The sequence below is a fragment of the Varanus komodoensis genome, unplaced genomic scaffold (assembly GCF_004798865.1).
Source record: "Varanus komodoensis strain SLA01 unplaced genomic scaffold, ASM479886v1 scaffold5, whole genome shotgun sequence".
NCBI lineage: Eukaryota > Metazoa > Chordata > Lepidosauria > Squamata > Varanidae > Varanus > Varanus komodoensis.
Window position 1 is genome coordinate 52,780,882 of NW_025336087.1, and position 14,070 is coordinate 52,794,951.

At 36.9% G+C, this 14,070-nt stretch overlaps 1 protein-coding gene across 6 annotated transcripts in view; it reads left to right on the plus strand.

The window, feature by feature from the left end:
- KDM4C (lysine demethylase 4C) overlaps window positions 1-14,070 on the plus strand; it is a 243,923-nt gene that overhangs the window by 80,541 nt on the left and 149,312 nt on the right. The window contains exon 10 of one of the 6 annotated variants that reach the window (XM_044446106.1): window positions 6,493-8,261. The exons of the other annotated variants lie outside the window; for them this stretch is intronic. Within the exon in view, the coding sequence (XP_044302041.1) occupies window positions 6,493-6,537 (45 nt within the window). The 3' untranslated portion in view covers window positions 6,538-8,261. Of the gene's footprint in view, window positions 1-6,492; window positions 8,262-14,070 lie in introns of those variants that run through there. 6 annotated transcript variants of the gene reach the window in all.

Sequence of the window (14,070 nt, forward strand, 5' to 3'; positions counted from 1 at the left end):
TAGGAAGTCTCATAATGGCTCCTTTTATCTGCCACCAAAATGAAACATAAAAAGCAAAATGTACAGATAAAGCTGTTTTAGTTAATTCCAATTAAAAAGCCATTGATAGGTATGTGCTTTACTAGTCACATGGTTATCCATGTGGCTACTTATGAACTTCTAGAACCTCTTGGAATACAGGTATACACAGAACAAATGTGACAAATTCATATTCATCATCATCATTATTATTATTATTATTATTATTATAACATTTCTATGCCGCCCCTTGCGGAAGCCTCGGGGCGGCTTACAACACAATAAGATACATTCAAATACAATAGAACATAATAAATTACCACTTAAATACAAAAATACAAAAAATACACTGAGATACAATAATATAAAATTAAAATTAACAATATAAAATAAGTAAATAAAGAATATAGGAGGAGAAAAGAGAAGGAAGAAGAAGTTGCCCTGGCCAGATCATATATTTTAACAATTAAAATGATGTTTAAATAAAAAGGTTTTTACCTGGCGCCGAAAAACCAGTATATATATCTTAAACCAAATATATATCTTAAACCAAATATTATATTATAAATACACAGATTCTCATAAAATAGTCCATAGAATTAGAACAAAAGATGTATTTTCCCTTGACCAAGACTTTAGTTTCCATTAGAAGATGTCAGGAGCAATATTTTGGTGCAACTGGCCCTTTTGGTTTAGTTTTGGTTTTTGCTTTTGCAGCTTTTTTTATCATCCCTGTGAAATTCAGCTTCCATCCCTTATGGCTTCTGGGCTGGTTATAAGGTCTCAGTGCAGGTCATAGTGTTGCTATTCTGGAAGTCCATCACTGGCAGAATTTTCCTTCTGTGCAACTCCTAATATTTCAACAGGCCTAATATGGTCTAGTCTAATACTATGGTCATAGTACTAATATGGTCTAATACTATGGTTGGACTAGTATGTGCTAACAATTCTGTAGCCCCTTTCTATAGCCCTTACTGGAAGAGATTATGGCGGGGTGGCAAAACCTGCTCCGCATCTCACAAGTACCAGTTTCAATTACTACTATTGCTAGTTAGAAAGTATCTGGTGGCAAATGATAGGAATACCTCTGTCTGAGACCCCTGGGCCTGAGCTGCATGTGTGGCAACTTGTTTTGACCTACAGCTCCAATTGTCCTTGACTGTCCTGACTAGGAGTGATGGAAGCTATTGGCTAAAACATCTGGAAAGCCACAACTTGCACTGATGTTGTGCTGAAAAGTTGCTGCCCATCAGAGTAGGTAACAGAGTAGATAATAGCATGCTAGATGGACAAATGATCAGAGTTGCTATGAGGCATTATCCTGTGTTTTATTCCTTATCAGTTTCCTGCCCCAAAGTTCCTGGGTCTTTCTCCTTGGATCTTCCTTTCTTTCTCTCCATGTTTCTACCATTTATTGTTTCCCAAGCTCAAAGATTTTCAGCCCATGGCCTATGCTAATCCACTTCTTTTAATTATTATTATTAATTTTTGCTGGAGATTTTTAGGAACTTTACATTTTGCATATAATGTGATCAAAACATTGTCTGCATGACCATTGGAATTCCTGCAGTCTTTATTTCTTGTTAGTTAATTAATTGAAAAGAAGCATTGCTTGTGTGCTAATTGACTTCTAGGACAAAGAAAAAGACAAATGAAATTCTTTTCACTGAGTATACTATCACAAAATGTATGTAAATTCTACCTAGAGAAGTTTGTGATCCATTTGCTACTGAAAGGTCAGCAGGTTATAAGTTTAGATTAGAAGTTTGATAAGAATCATGATTTGTATTTTCCCCAAATGGTTTTTACTGGAATCAGAAAGTGCATGATAGAAATATCAGGGCTTCCTTGAAGAAAAACCTTCTTTCTCCATATTTTTGTTAACATTGATAATAAGTTTAATGTCATCAAAAGATGGGCACAAGGAACAATAATTAAATGGTATAAATCTCCTCCTTGCCTGTTTTGTCTGAAGCCAGAGATGAACAATTTGTGTATTTGCAGAAGGGTTAGGTAGGGGGGATGATATCTTTTCAGTACAAAAATAGGTAGATGTAGAACATATTTTCAGGATGGGATGTTCACTTAACATCTGAACATCTTGCAAACTTAAACAACTTATCTTGCCAGTGATGTCTTCTTCACTCTTAAAATAAACCACTCAAAAACCTAAAATAATTTTTCATTTTCATTATGAACCATGATTTCCCCCCATTATGACACTGTTAAATAAATATAGCCTAGCAGTTATCAGTATAAAATGAGCACAAACCATATGCTATGCTATGCACCATGTAAAATGACCAGGTAGGCTGAGTTAGACTGTTTGTAGACCATGTAAGAACATTTGACTGAGTGACCACTTTGGATGGGTTCACACTTAGAGGGTGGTAACTGGAGCTGATAGCCAGGGTATAAAAGTTTATTGAACTGCACCATGAAAGTGTGACGAGCACTTTGTTTATAAGGCAGCGGTTTCACCCTTCAGCTGAAGCTTGCTAATAAAAACTAGTTTTGAGTCTTTGCTTCCCTCTTGAAGCAACAAATGGGCACAAGATCTCTCAGGAGACAAATCACAGGGTGTAATTTACAATTACACAATACCGGAGCAGCTCATAGAATACTTAGGAATGCTTAGCAGTGCTTTAATTTTATTGCCATATTTAGGAATGCTGAAGAGGAAAAAAAAATACAAATCATGATACAAGAATTGGTAATTCTAAGTTAACCCTTTTCAGTGGAAGAATCCAATACTAAGTTGTTCTTTAAAATGGGGTTACTATATTAGTAAGACAGACCTAAAGTATTGTAAGCAAAAGCAAAAATAGCTTCTAGAGCTGTTCCATAAAAGCTTGTACAAGAATTTAAATTGTGTTAAAAAAGAGAATTTCTGCTATTTGTGTTTGTGCAAGAATTTACACAAGCTGTTGCTTAACCATAAGAATATGCTTGGAATTAGTTTCCACTTTTGTGTAACACACACAACATGAAATAAAAAACTATTCTCTCATGCCATGCAGAAAGTCACCTTTGGATCCAATCCATTATTATATCTGAATGCCCAACTGCATAGTCTGGTTGTGTGAATACAGTGGTACCTTGGCTTACGAACTTAATCCATTCCAGGACTCTTAATCCGTTCCAGGACTCTTGGTTCAAATTGGTTGTGAACCAAGTTAAATTTCCCCATAAGATTCAGTGTAAATAAGGTTAATCCGTTCTGTAACTAATTTTTTTAAATCAGAAAAATGTGAAGTAAAGTGACGAAGAACAACAAAGATCTCAGCCATCTCCCCTCCAGCCCGAGCATGAGCATGGCCATCTCCCTGCCCCCCCCCAGCAGGACCCGCGCCTGTCATCCCTGCACGTGCCTGTCATCTGGGCACGCTGGAAAGGGGGAGACAGGCGTGACGTGGGCACGCTGGGGGGAGAGATGGGCGTGATCGTGCTGGTGGGGGTGGGTGGAGATGGCCGAGATCGCAGTTGAGCTCATGCAGGAAAGACGGGCGCAATCACGGATGCGCTCATGCAGGAAAGACAGGTCCGCTCTCAGCCATCTCCCCCCCCCCTGCCCCCAGCACAATTGTGGCCATCTCCCCACTCGGGGGGGGGGGGGGGAGATAGCCGCGATTGCAGTCACCATGCAATGCAGAGTTCGCGACCTGAATCAAAATTTCTATGCAATATTTGTTTGCGACCCGATTTGGTCATGAACTGAGGCGTTCGTGAGCCGAGGAACCACTGTATACTACTACTACTACTACTACTGTTTTGATAAAGACTGAAATAAAAGGAGAGAGAGTCATGTGCACAATGGAAGTAACAATAGTTCTCTGATTCCCTTTGGGAAGTGCAAGTGCAATCGTATGCAAAGTGCAATCGGACAAGTGCAATCTTATGCATGTTCAGACAGAAAAAGGCCCACACCTCCCAGCATGCCCCTCCCATTATTTATGGTACAATCCTGTGCATGGATGCTGGGGAGTGTTGGCATTATTTCTATCTAAATAAGCACAGGATTATTCCTATAGGTACTGTTGTGAAAATGAAAAGAAACCATTGGTTAGAGTTAGGGTTAGCGTTAGGGTTCAGTGCATCAATTTCTCTTCCATTCTTGATATCATAATCATTAATAATTGACATGAAAAATGTAAATTTTAAACAGCACAAAAAGTTGGAAGCTTAAGCATTAACAAAAAACTTTGTTATAATAGGAGTGTTGATAAATTTGTTAATATTTAAAATGCCACAAATAACACGTCAGGTATCACAACTCAGTATATGATGCTGCACTTGTGGTGCTGGTTTTGAAAAACTTGATATTAATGCAAAGCATCCACACTTACATTTGATCTCTGGTATCTTGCTAATAAAAGGGCCAGCTTTATAGATTCTAGACACATTATGTATTAAAACAAATCATAGTGAAAGCAACACATAATGGTGAATGGAATAACCCAAAAAAGAAGTTTTTGTCAGAAGAAAGAAACATGACAGAAAAGCTACAGGTGTCATATCCATATCTGCCATTTCAACCATACAAATCAAATCTATAAGGGATATTTTCTGGCATAAAATAATATTTAGTACAGTCATGTATACACAATTCCAGATTGTAGTGGACAAAAATGCAGATATCTGTGTGCAGAATTATACTGTATGCATTTGTAATTCGTTGCAAACTAGAGGCATGTTTCCCGCAAATGGCCTTTTCCTTATTTTAAAGTATTGCACAAGGAAAGTGTAGGATTACCACTATAGTACATATTAAGTACGCTTCGAGGGCACTTCCCTGCTCCTCCTCATGATCTCTTATTAAACCGACTAGTTCCAAAAAGAAGATATGTGCAGTCTTTTGTTCTGAAATCGTGGTAGCTAAAATTTATTAGCTCCTTTTGTGAGATTTAAGTCCATAATTATTGATGCATATTCTGTAGAAATAGCTGCTTAGAGACCTTTGTTGGGTGGGTAGGTTAGATCAAAGAGCTGGCCTGCAGGTTGTATTTCATTTTTCCCCCTTTGGTGGGATGAAGTGCAGTTGTTTTGATGTTAGGTTTGATGGATTTGTTTGCCACTGCATTCATTAGCTTCACATCAAAAAACTGACAGGCTGTTAAATGAAACTTTGGCTTAGATTTTCAGCTTGACTGTTTGGAGACATTTGTGAAGATATTTTGTGTTTGTGCAGCCTGAAGCACCTAGGACTATCTCTAAAGGAAAGTTATTTGCTATGCTGATTTCTTTGACTTAAAAAAGGATATGTTGTCTTCAGAACAGCCATATCTAGACTGTATTATTCGAAGAAGACATGGGTATTTATAGTATCTGTGGTATTGTGGCTTACATCCGAATATCTAAAATGAATAGATCTGTCTGCAATTTTGGTAGGAAAAAACAATACTGGCAACAACAAACAAATTAAGCTGTTCATCATTATTTTTATAACAAGTGATTTCAAATATTCAATTTATTTTATATAAAAAGGGGATAAAATCCAGTGTTTGGCTAGCTGACAGAACAAGATTTTTTTCTTCCTTTCCTCCCTCTGCAGCCAACTATTCCTCCCAGATCTGTTCTAGATGGATTTACCCTCCTCCGGGGTAGATTCTGTGGGGAAAGGATAACAGGGAGATGGTAAAGTGCCTGCTCCTATTTCACTTAAAGAAGTTTTCTTGTTAGCAAGAGGGGCAAGATAATACTCTCTGGTGACTCTTTTAAAAAAGAACCTACTTAACACCTAGGTGGAAGTCTAAAATGTTACTGTTCAAAGAGAACAGTGCAGAATTACTTCAGTAGAACATTAGAGTGCATGTGATAAGATGATAGGAAAACTGGAGTATTTCAACATGAATTTCTGTTAATTATAAATACCAGTTATTTGGTTGCAACAAGAGCTGACGGTGATTAGGAAATGAACATGTGTATTTCATTCCCATTTCTAGCTATACTTTTGATAAATATTTGGAGAACATGAATAAAAATAGCTTTCTGTGAGAAATCTATGAATGGTATAGCTTTTGGAAAGTTTCTTGGCTTTGCTGGGAATTACATATGTTCGCATATAAAGCCTTTCAAATGCAAATTTCTAACATAGCCTATTTATGGAAGCAATCTCTACTAATGCATGTGAAGTGACTTGAACTATTTGGGCACTTTTACACATCATGCTAAGCTACCTTGTGAAAAAGCCAGCGTGGTTTGATTGTTTGCTGAACAACCCAGTCGTACTCCTGATGAATGACTGGTTTGCTGTGTCCCATTCTTCCCAGCAGTTCCCCAGCTGACTGTAGCTGGTATCTGAAGCTCCCCTGCATCAGAACTCCTTGTTGTCTTGGTCCTTCTGTGAATACACCTTGTGCAATGGACTGCTGGATTTGTTGGGTGCTGAAGGAAACCGCATCAGTTTGCCTCACTGAATTTATTTTATGAGTCCAAACAAATGTGGTAATCCATTGCCTTCCTTTTATTTTTCAGGGATTCTCTCTCTTGCCTGTATTCCCTTCTTCTACTTCATGGTAACATGACTAACTAGTACATGCCTAAAAAGCCTGCTTCACTTTACTTAAAAGTAAGTTCATCCACTCCCAAAGTAAGAACACCTGCTGGCAAATTCACCTTCTCTCTAGCTGCTTTTGGCTTCCCCCAAGACCCACCCTTTTTGTCTCTTGCTCGCTGTCACATCTTTATATGGATTATAGAGAGTGAACAGGTTTGGGAAACATGCATAAAATGTCACGGCAAAGTATAACCTGGAGGGAGAAATTGCCAAAATGTAAAGGCAGCTGTCAGTTGAGAAGGGATGAGGGAGGATAGAGGCAGCTCAAACAAACTTGTTCAATAAGATTTGATGCTCTAGCCAGGGGGCTCTCTAGTTGTTCCCAGCAAGTCAGAATAAAATTGCCCTGCCTGATTCAGATGATGCAATAAGTCATCATGGGTATCAACAAGCCATGGGTTTTTAGGTTGGCTTGTTGTGTTATGCTAATCAGGTCTTCAAATGCTAGTGGCAGAGATGTGTATATTTTTCCTCTCTTTTCCTAGACAGTTCTTAGTGTGCATGTTACAACACACTTAGCGGGTGGAAAACACTGTGCATGCCATGTTTTCTATACCTTTACAACTCACAAGAGCAGTTTGTCATACTCTTCTGCATGATTTATATTTCTGCAAATCTGCTTATCTACTCTCTTCTAGAATAGCCTAGATAAATACTCTGTTTTGCTTTTGAAAGATGCTCATTAGACAGGCAATCAGAAGCCTAGTGCTAATTATAATCTCAGAACATGCTTGCATGAATCTGGAATAAACAGGTAGGCTCTTGATAGTATCTGAGAATTACAAAATTTTCATCATATGAACTCAAATGGTGGCTGTACAAAAGACAAGTGTATACACTTCCCTCTTCCCTCTAAGGAATTGAATAGAAATTTGGAGAACTCTGTCTGTTGCACAGGTACCTTCATACACACCTTTGTGAGCCTGAAAGGCTGCAACTAGACTTTACTATTAGTTTTCACAGGTTCAGGAGACCTTTATAGTACTCCTGTATGGGGACAGAAGCTTAGAACATCCTGAAAAACAACATTTCACTATTTCAGGACATAGCAACAAATGTTGATAAACTTTATAAGCTTAAACGGAGAAATCACCACAAACTCTTCTATAAATTGTATAAATCAGTTATGAGTAATTTGTGCATTGGTAAAACAAGTAGCTAAAATATTTCACCCTTTTGTTTCCATTGATATTACAAAATGGGAGGTAAGGAATATGTCATCTTTTTTAGCATAAGTGATAAGGGCGTGGCATTCATAATCTAAAAATAAATGTTGCTTTTCAGGAAACTTGCACATTCCTTAGAATTAGTTTAAAGTTTCTGAAGTTCTTGAAAACCAAAACTTTTTGGATTTGCTTTCCTGACTCTTGATCCCAAAAACTTGATCACTAACTTTATGTCCTGAAGTAAAAATGGTACTTCCAGATGGACAGCTGAGAGGAGTTAACTGTTACGTAGAATAGTGTATTTGAAATATTTGGAAACTATTCATAATGCCTGTATAAATAGTAGTTGCTACAGTTTGATTTGACAGCCCTGCAAGTGGCTTTGGGAGCAATTTTACTTCCATAACTATTCACATTAGAAGATGCTAAGTAGAAAAAACAAAAAACAACAAACAAAAACCTTCACAGAGACAAATATCTAAACATACCTACAGGAAGCAAGTATACTTTAAATATACAGTGCAAATACACACTGGGGTTAAATAAATCCCCAACAGCCATTCAGTATTGCTGCAATGGCAGATTTTGGAGGATGTTAATTATCCCCATTCGGAATCCATTTCGTGCAAATTTTTGAATTAAAAATTCTCAAGCCAACCAGGTCCTCACCTGAGATCAAGGAGTATTGGTGACCTTGGATTAGTATTTTACTCTCAGCCTAATGTTCTTCACAGGGTTGTTGTTGTGAGGATGAAATAGAGAGGAACAAATCATTGTAAGATGCTTTGGATTCCTTATAAAAGGAGTAAAGTTGAATTATAAATGCAATAAATAATAATAGTAGTAGTAATAGTAATGATGATGTTTGGGTATTGCTTTAATTTGGATTCTATTTATGTCATTAACAAGGCATTAGTAGGGCATCATTCCAAATACTAATAATTAAACCATATTGAAACAAATGATTGAACTTAGAAATCGCATTTTGTAAGTCATATTTTCAACATATCCTTATTGTGGAGCTTTGTCTGAGCTCTTGGTCTCTTAGCAGTGGCTGTATAATTGTAAAATGTGTCCTTTGATCTCTGTCTGTGATCATGCTGAAGCAAATCTACACAGAAATTTCTATCTTATCAGGAAAAAAATTGCCATAAGCAGTGAAGGGAGTGTAAAAACAGAGAAGGGACAGTAAAAGGTTCTCTTCTCATTAGAACTGGAAGTGGTCTGTACTTCAGTGCCAGTACTGTGGGATGAGTGTAAGTTCCCATACAGCTTTGTGTTTGTGTTTAAGTTTAGTTTGCCCTTTTTTGCCCAGGTACGCTTTGTAAGTCTGCCGATTTCCCAGATCCTAGTGTTTAGTTTCTCTTCATGTGGTATCAGCCACTGTGCATCGAAGGCAACAGAATCTAACTTCCTCAAATGCAGTAATGTGTAAAGTTGCCATTGACTGTTTTGTATCACACCTTGCTACACAACTATAATTTTCTTAATTGTTCTAATTGTGAGTGAGAATATATAGCACAGAAATGCAGTTTTGTCTAATAATAATAATTTTATATCTTGTTTTGTCCATGCATTTTTATTTTATTTCATTTTAATTAATGAAAAAATTGAATTGTCTCTCAAGAAAAAATAATCTTGCTTGTCTCTAGTGAATTTTTTCTTAGTGACAATCCTGCAGGATCTTGTTTGTCACTTATCACTAGAGACTTCATTCATCTGTTTAATGAAAATTAAATACCATGCATGATTGTAATAATCATTAGATATGGGACTGCTCAGGCAGGAAAAGAAGAGGTGACTGAAGGCTGAGAGTATTTCATCAACAATAACCTTGCATAAATGTGCTCCTGGTGATAAGAGTATTTTGAAAGCAGGTCAGATTCCTTAATGTTTGTGTCTGTCCTTTAAATCAAGTGTGACGTGTAAAGTAGCAGATGGAATATGACACTAGTTTAGTATGAAAGAATCCTTTCCTTCTGTGTTGCATGCTGGAATGCTGCCTACGGATTTCTAGCTACAAATCACATGTCAGCAATCTGGTCAAAGAAAGGCAAGTTTTACATACACTGGATGCATTAAAAAAATAATTCAGAGAGAAATAGTGATGTCTCTACCTACATGTGCAAATTTCTGTCAGAAACAGCTTGCAATTGCAAATGATTTTTAAATGGTGCCATCAGCAGAATAGGCAGATGGATTGCCTTAGATCATTTCCCTGATCCCTTCATCTTTAATGCTAACAGAAAGAAGGGCAATAAGAATAGTTAAAACAACAACAACAACAACAACGAATTCAGTTCACTATGTTCAGCAATTTGTTCTGGCCAGATTCCTGGAAAAAAAATAAATGGAAGCAGTTGTTACTTATCTCTGTTAATATAATCGATAATAGTTTAGTTTCTGCAAAGCAAGATACTACGGTTCTACAACCATACATTGCAACAGGGAGCCCAATCTGCGACTGGAAGCTTTGTTAGGCATTTCTAGCTAATAGTTTGAAAAGGTAACAAGAATGCTTTTTTAAATCTGTTCCATCATTTTTTGGACATAAAGAATGTATTTGAATGCTTTTATTGCTTTAGTGTTTTCACAAATTTGATTGTTCTAGTTTTGTGCTAAGTATTCATACTGAAAATATGTTAGAAAATGAGCTATGGAGTATGGATTGTTCACAGAGCAATCCATGGTTTACTATAAAGTTTTTGCCATCACTTTTCTCACTGGTTTTCCAGCTAGTATTGCAGTGCCCTTCACAGCACAACCTGTTTCATCTCCCCCATCCCCACCCACTGATTGCTACCAATTTTCTCTGCGTATTTTTTTTCTTCCTGGACATTCCAAAAGTGCAATTAGTGATTTGTTTGCCCTGAAATGTGTGTTATAATCTTCATAATTTTTAGAAGTATTAAATTTTTTCTTGGACTTCTTGAGTCATGTAGGTGTGTTCTTTAGCCCTTCTAGTACATGCTATATTGCCAGATCTATTGCCTTTTCAGTTACAGCTGTTAAGCAGTAACAAAATAGTGAGATGAGACAGCATATAGGCTTCATTGTAAACAGCTAACAGCTGTCAAGAGACTAGCTGTCAGAATGTACCAGCAAATGGGGGGGAAATGTGAGGGTGAGTGCATAAAAGAGGGTGGGCTGTAGATCTCTCTTTTGGAGAGAGAATCCTTTGGGTTTTAAATGTTGAGCTGACACTACTTGGTGTCCTCTACTTTTGGAACATTAGTCTGTAGCTAGTCCAGAAAGGGGAGATCTTAAGGTCAGCTACCTCTCTTCCATCCATGCATATATTTTTTCTCATTTCCTTAACTAACTTCCCAAGTGCTTAAAACACACACAAAACTTTCAGAAAGGGATGGAGTGAATGGAGTGTTCCCCCAGTGTGGCCCATTCAGTCTGTCCCATTCAGCTGCCTTTTCAAGGTTTTTTTTTTCCAGTAGTCAGAAATTTTCACTAAGTGCCCAGAAAAGCCGCCGCCGCTGCCTCCCCCCCCCCCCCCGTTGTTGTTGTTGTTAAAAATGAATATCAACAAGCACTTGCAGACTTACAGGAATGGAAGACTTCTTTTCTAAAGCCCTGTAATATAGTATAATTTCAATTGCATTTTTGTCGGATTTGCTATTTAGCTCACTTTCCAAGCAGGTAAAACTGTTTGGTATAACAAACTTGATAGGCATGGTTACATTCACGTTTGCAACCTTTTCTTAGAATCAGAAATGAGAATCTATGATTCCCAGAATCTAGAACATGGGGCATTTAAAAGGTAGATTCCACAAACTTCTGTTACAGTCCAATAGCCCAGAGGGCTCTCTGCGTGGTTTCCAGACATTAAAACCCCAAGTAGGTTGTGCAATAGTGTAAAGGTTCTGAATGTAGTGTGCTTAAAGCAGCTCTTTAGATTCCAGGTATGGGCAAGGGGGATACTCTTCCTCTAGAACTCTTTCTGTAAAGAAATGTACCTTCAGGAGTATTCAGGAAGTCTTTCGTTTTGCAAAATTTTTTGTCCCTGCATTGAAGAAAATTGTGTGGTGCTTTTTATACTTATTTGTAGCATATTTTCTTATGTTTAAGGTTCTTTTATGTATAGCATTGTAAGTTTTTTGGGGGGGGTTCTTTTTGGGCTGAAAACCCTGGAATAGAATGATAAAAATTATTCATTATATAAAAATAGCTAAATCAATGTGATATCATAACAACTTCAAAAAATCCCTCTCCATTTCAAATACATATCCGAATAGTATATGAACATAGATTTAGTCTTTCGGGGTTGAATTAGAGCTAACCTTCCATATTACTTAGTGCCCTTAGATCATATTGAAAATCATTAGAACATTTTATTTAATTTTCATATATATTATTTCATTTTCACAAATTTATTATTTCACATATATTATTTCACCCACATATATTATTTTGCTCAATGTAAGTGATAAATTCTCAGAGTTTTTCTAGTTCTAGCCAATCTTTGCAAAGTGTTATATACTGAAAGCTGGGTCAGACCAGTAACAAGAGTATCAACAAATTGCAAGCTGTGGTACTGTAAGGAATTGCTTTTAATCATATGGACCTTTGTAAAGAGAATAGGGATAGAATTCTGTATTTATTCAAAATCACCACTGAGCCAAAACCGTGTTGGATGTTTCCTTGTGATGTGTTGAAGCTGAACATTGAGCGAAATCAGTATTTCATTATATTCAGATAATATCAGTGAGGGATAGTTTTTCATTAAGAATGCTATAGAATTATATTTCACTGTTGTGTTACTCTGAAATTGTTACAGAACATTTTGCATTCATTAGAAATTAAAGAAACACATTTAATATGAACTCTTTAATTAAATATTGGTATATTTACATAATGTAATTCATATTGATTATACTGCTGTGGAATTGGGTTTTTAATTTTTAATTAGTATCTGATCATATTGTTTTACCTTCCAGAACTATTCTGCAAATGAATGTGCAAAAATACATTAATTAAATTACCATTTGTGTATATAGACCTTTATTGTGTCTTGCTTTTGAGGGGGAATCAAAATAGGAACAATACAGAAGCTTTCTGAGGAAGAACCCAGTGTAGTTCCTGTGTTTCTCAAGGATAGCATCTAATTTCATGTGGGCAGCTTTCACCAAAGATATAAAGGCAAGTTCTTTTAAATAAATAATTCTCAATATTTTCCCTTGTCATAAGGATTTTATGATATGGGACTTCTGAATTTAGCTTGATCATGGATCAACAGGGAACATATTCCATGCCATTTCCTAGAACAGTGTCACCATGGAAGTTATCAGTTTACAACATTTCTAGCATTAACACAGTTTTTAAATAGAGAGCTCAGAGCTTAGGTGTGTCTTTGCATATTTTGTTTCAGAAACTTGAGCACTTTTTACATTTCATTATATAAGACCATTAAGTGTAGAAAATATAGTGCAGCTGCAAGCAAGACACATTTTAGAAATGTTCTAAGTTTGGTTCTAGAAGCATTGCTTTCAAGATTGACATTTATTACCCTATGACATTTTTGATCTGAGATCAAAGAGGAGCAGAGGAACCAAGGAAGATAATTTTCATTGCCCTCTTGAGGACATATCTTTTATCCCGTGAGAATTTATACTTGGTTCTTGATAACTGTGCAAGGCACAACTGGTACACTAGCTGAAATTACTGTGTGACACTTCATGCCATAAACACCAATTTTAGCTATCAGTACTCAGCATAGGTTCTAAAAGCATTCCCCAAGTGATGGCCTGATCCTCAAAGAGGAATGCAGTGCCACCCAGAAAGGCCAAACACTACTTTCATGTTATGTAAAACTGTCTCTCAATAACACCTTTACCTTGTTGAGATTAGCTGAGTTCCCTTATCACTCCACAGATTTATGTAGATATTAATCAGAATGTGGGATGCTCCTGTGACATGGAACAAAAGTGTTCTGGCATTATCTTGGTAGAATGTCAAGGCCATGTAACCTGAGCCACTAATGCCTTCCATTCCCATTCTAAAAATTCAGAAGGACATCATGCTTAATGATATCAAAAGCTATTGAGAGTTCCATAAGACTCCAAAAATTAAAAAGCCCTCCCCTCAGTCTTTCTACCAGTGTAGGCCGTTGTCCAGGCAATACTTGCCAACATGGATTATCTACGTCAGTTTTATTCATTTACTTATATTAACTTTATATCCCACTTTTTTCTTACGAACTCAAACAGTCTTAGATAATTTTCCTGATCTGAATCTTATCCCTACAACAACTGCCCTATGAGGCAGGTTGGGCTGAGAGTCATTGCCTGGCCCAGAGTCACCCAGTTGGCGCCATGGCTG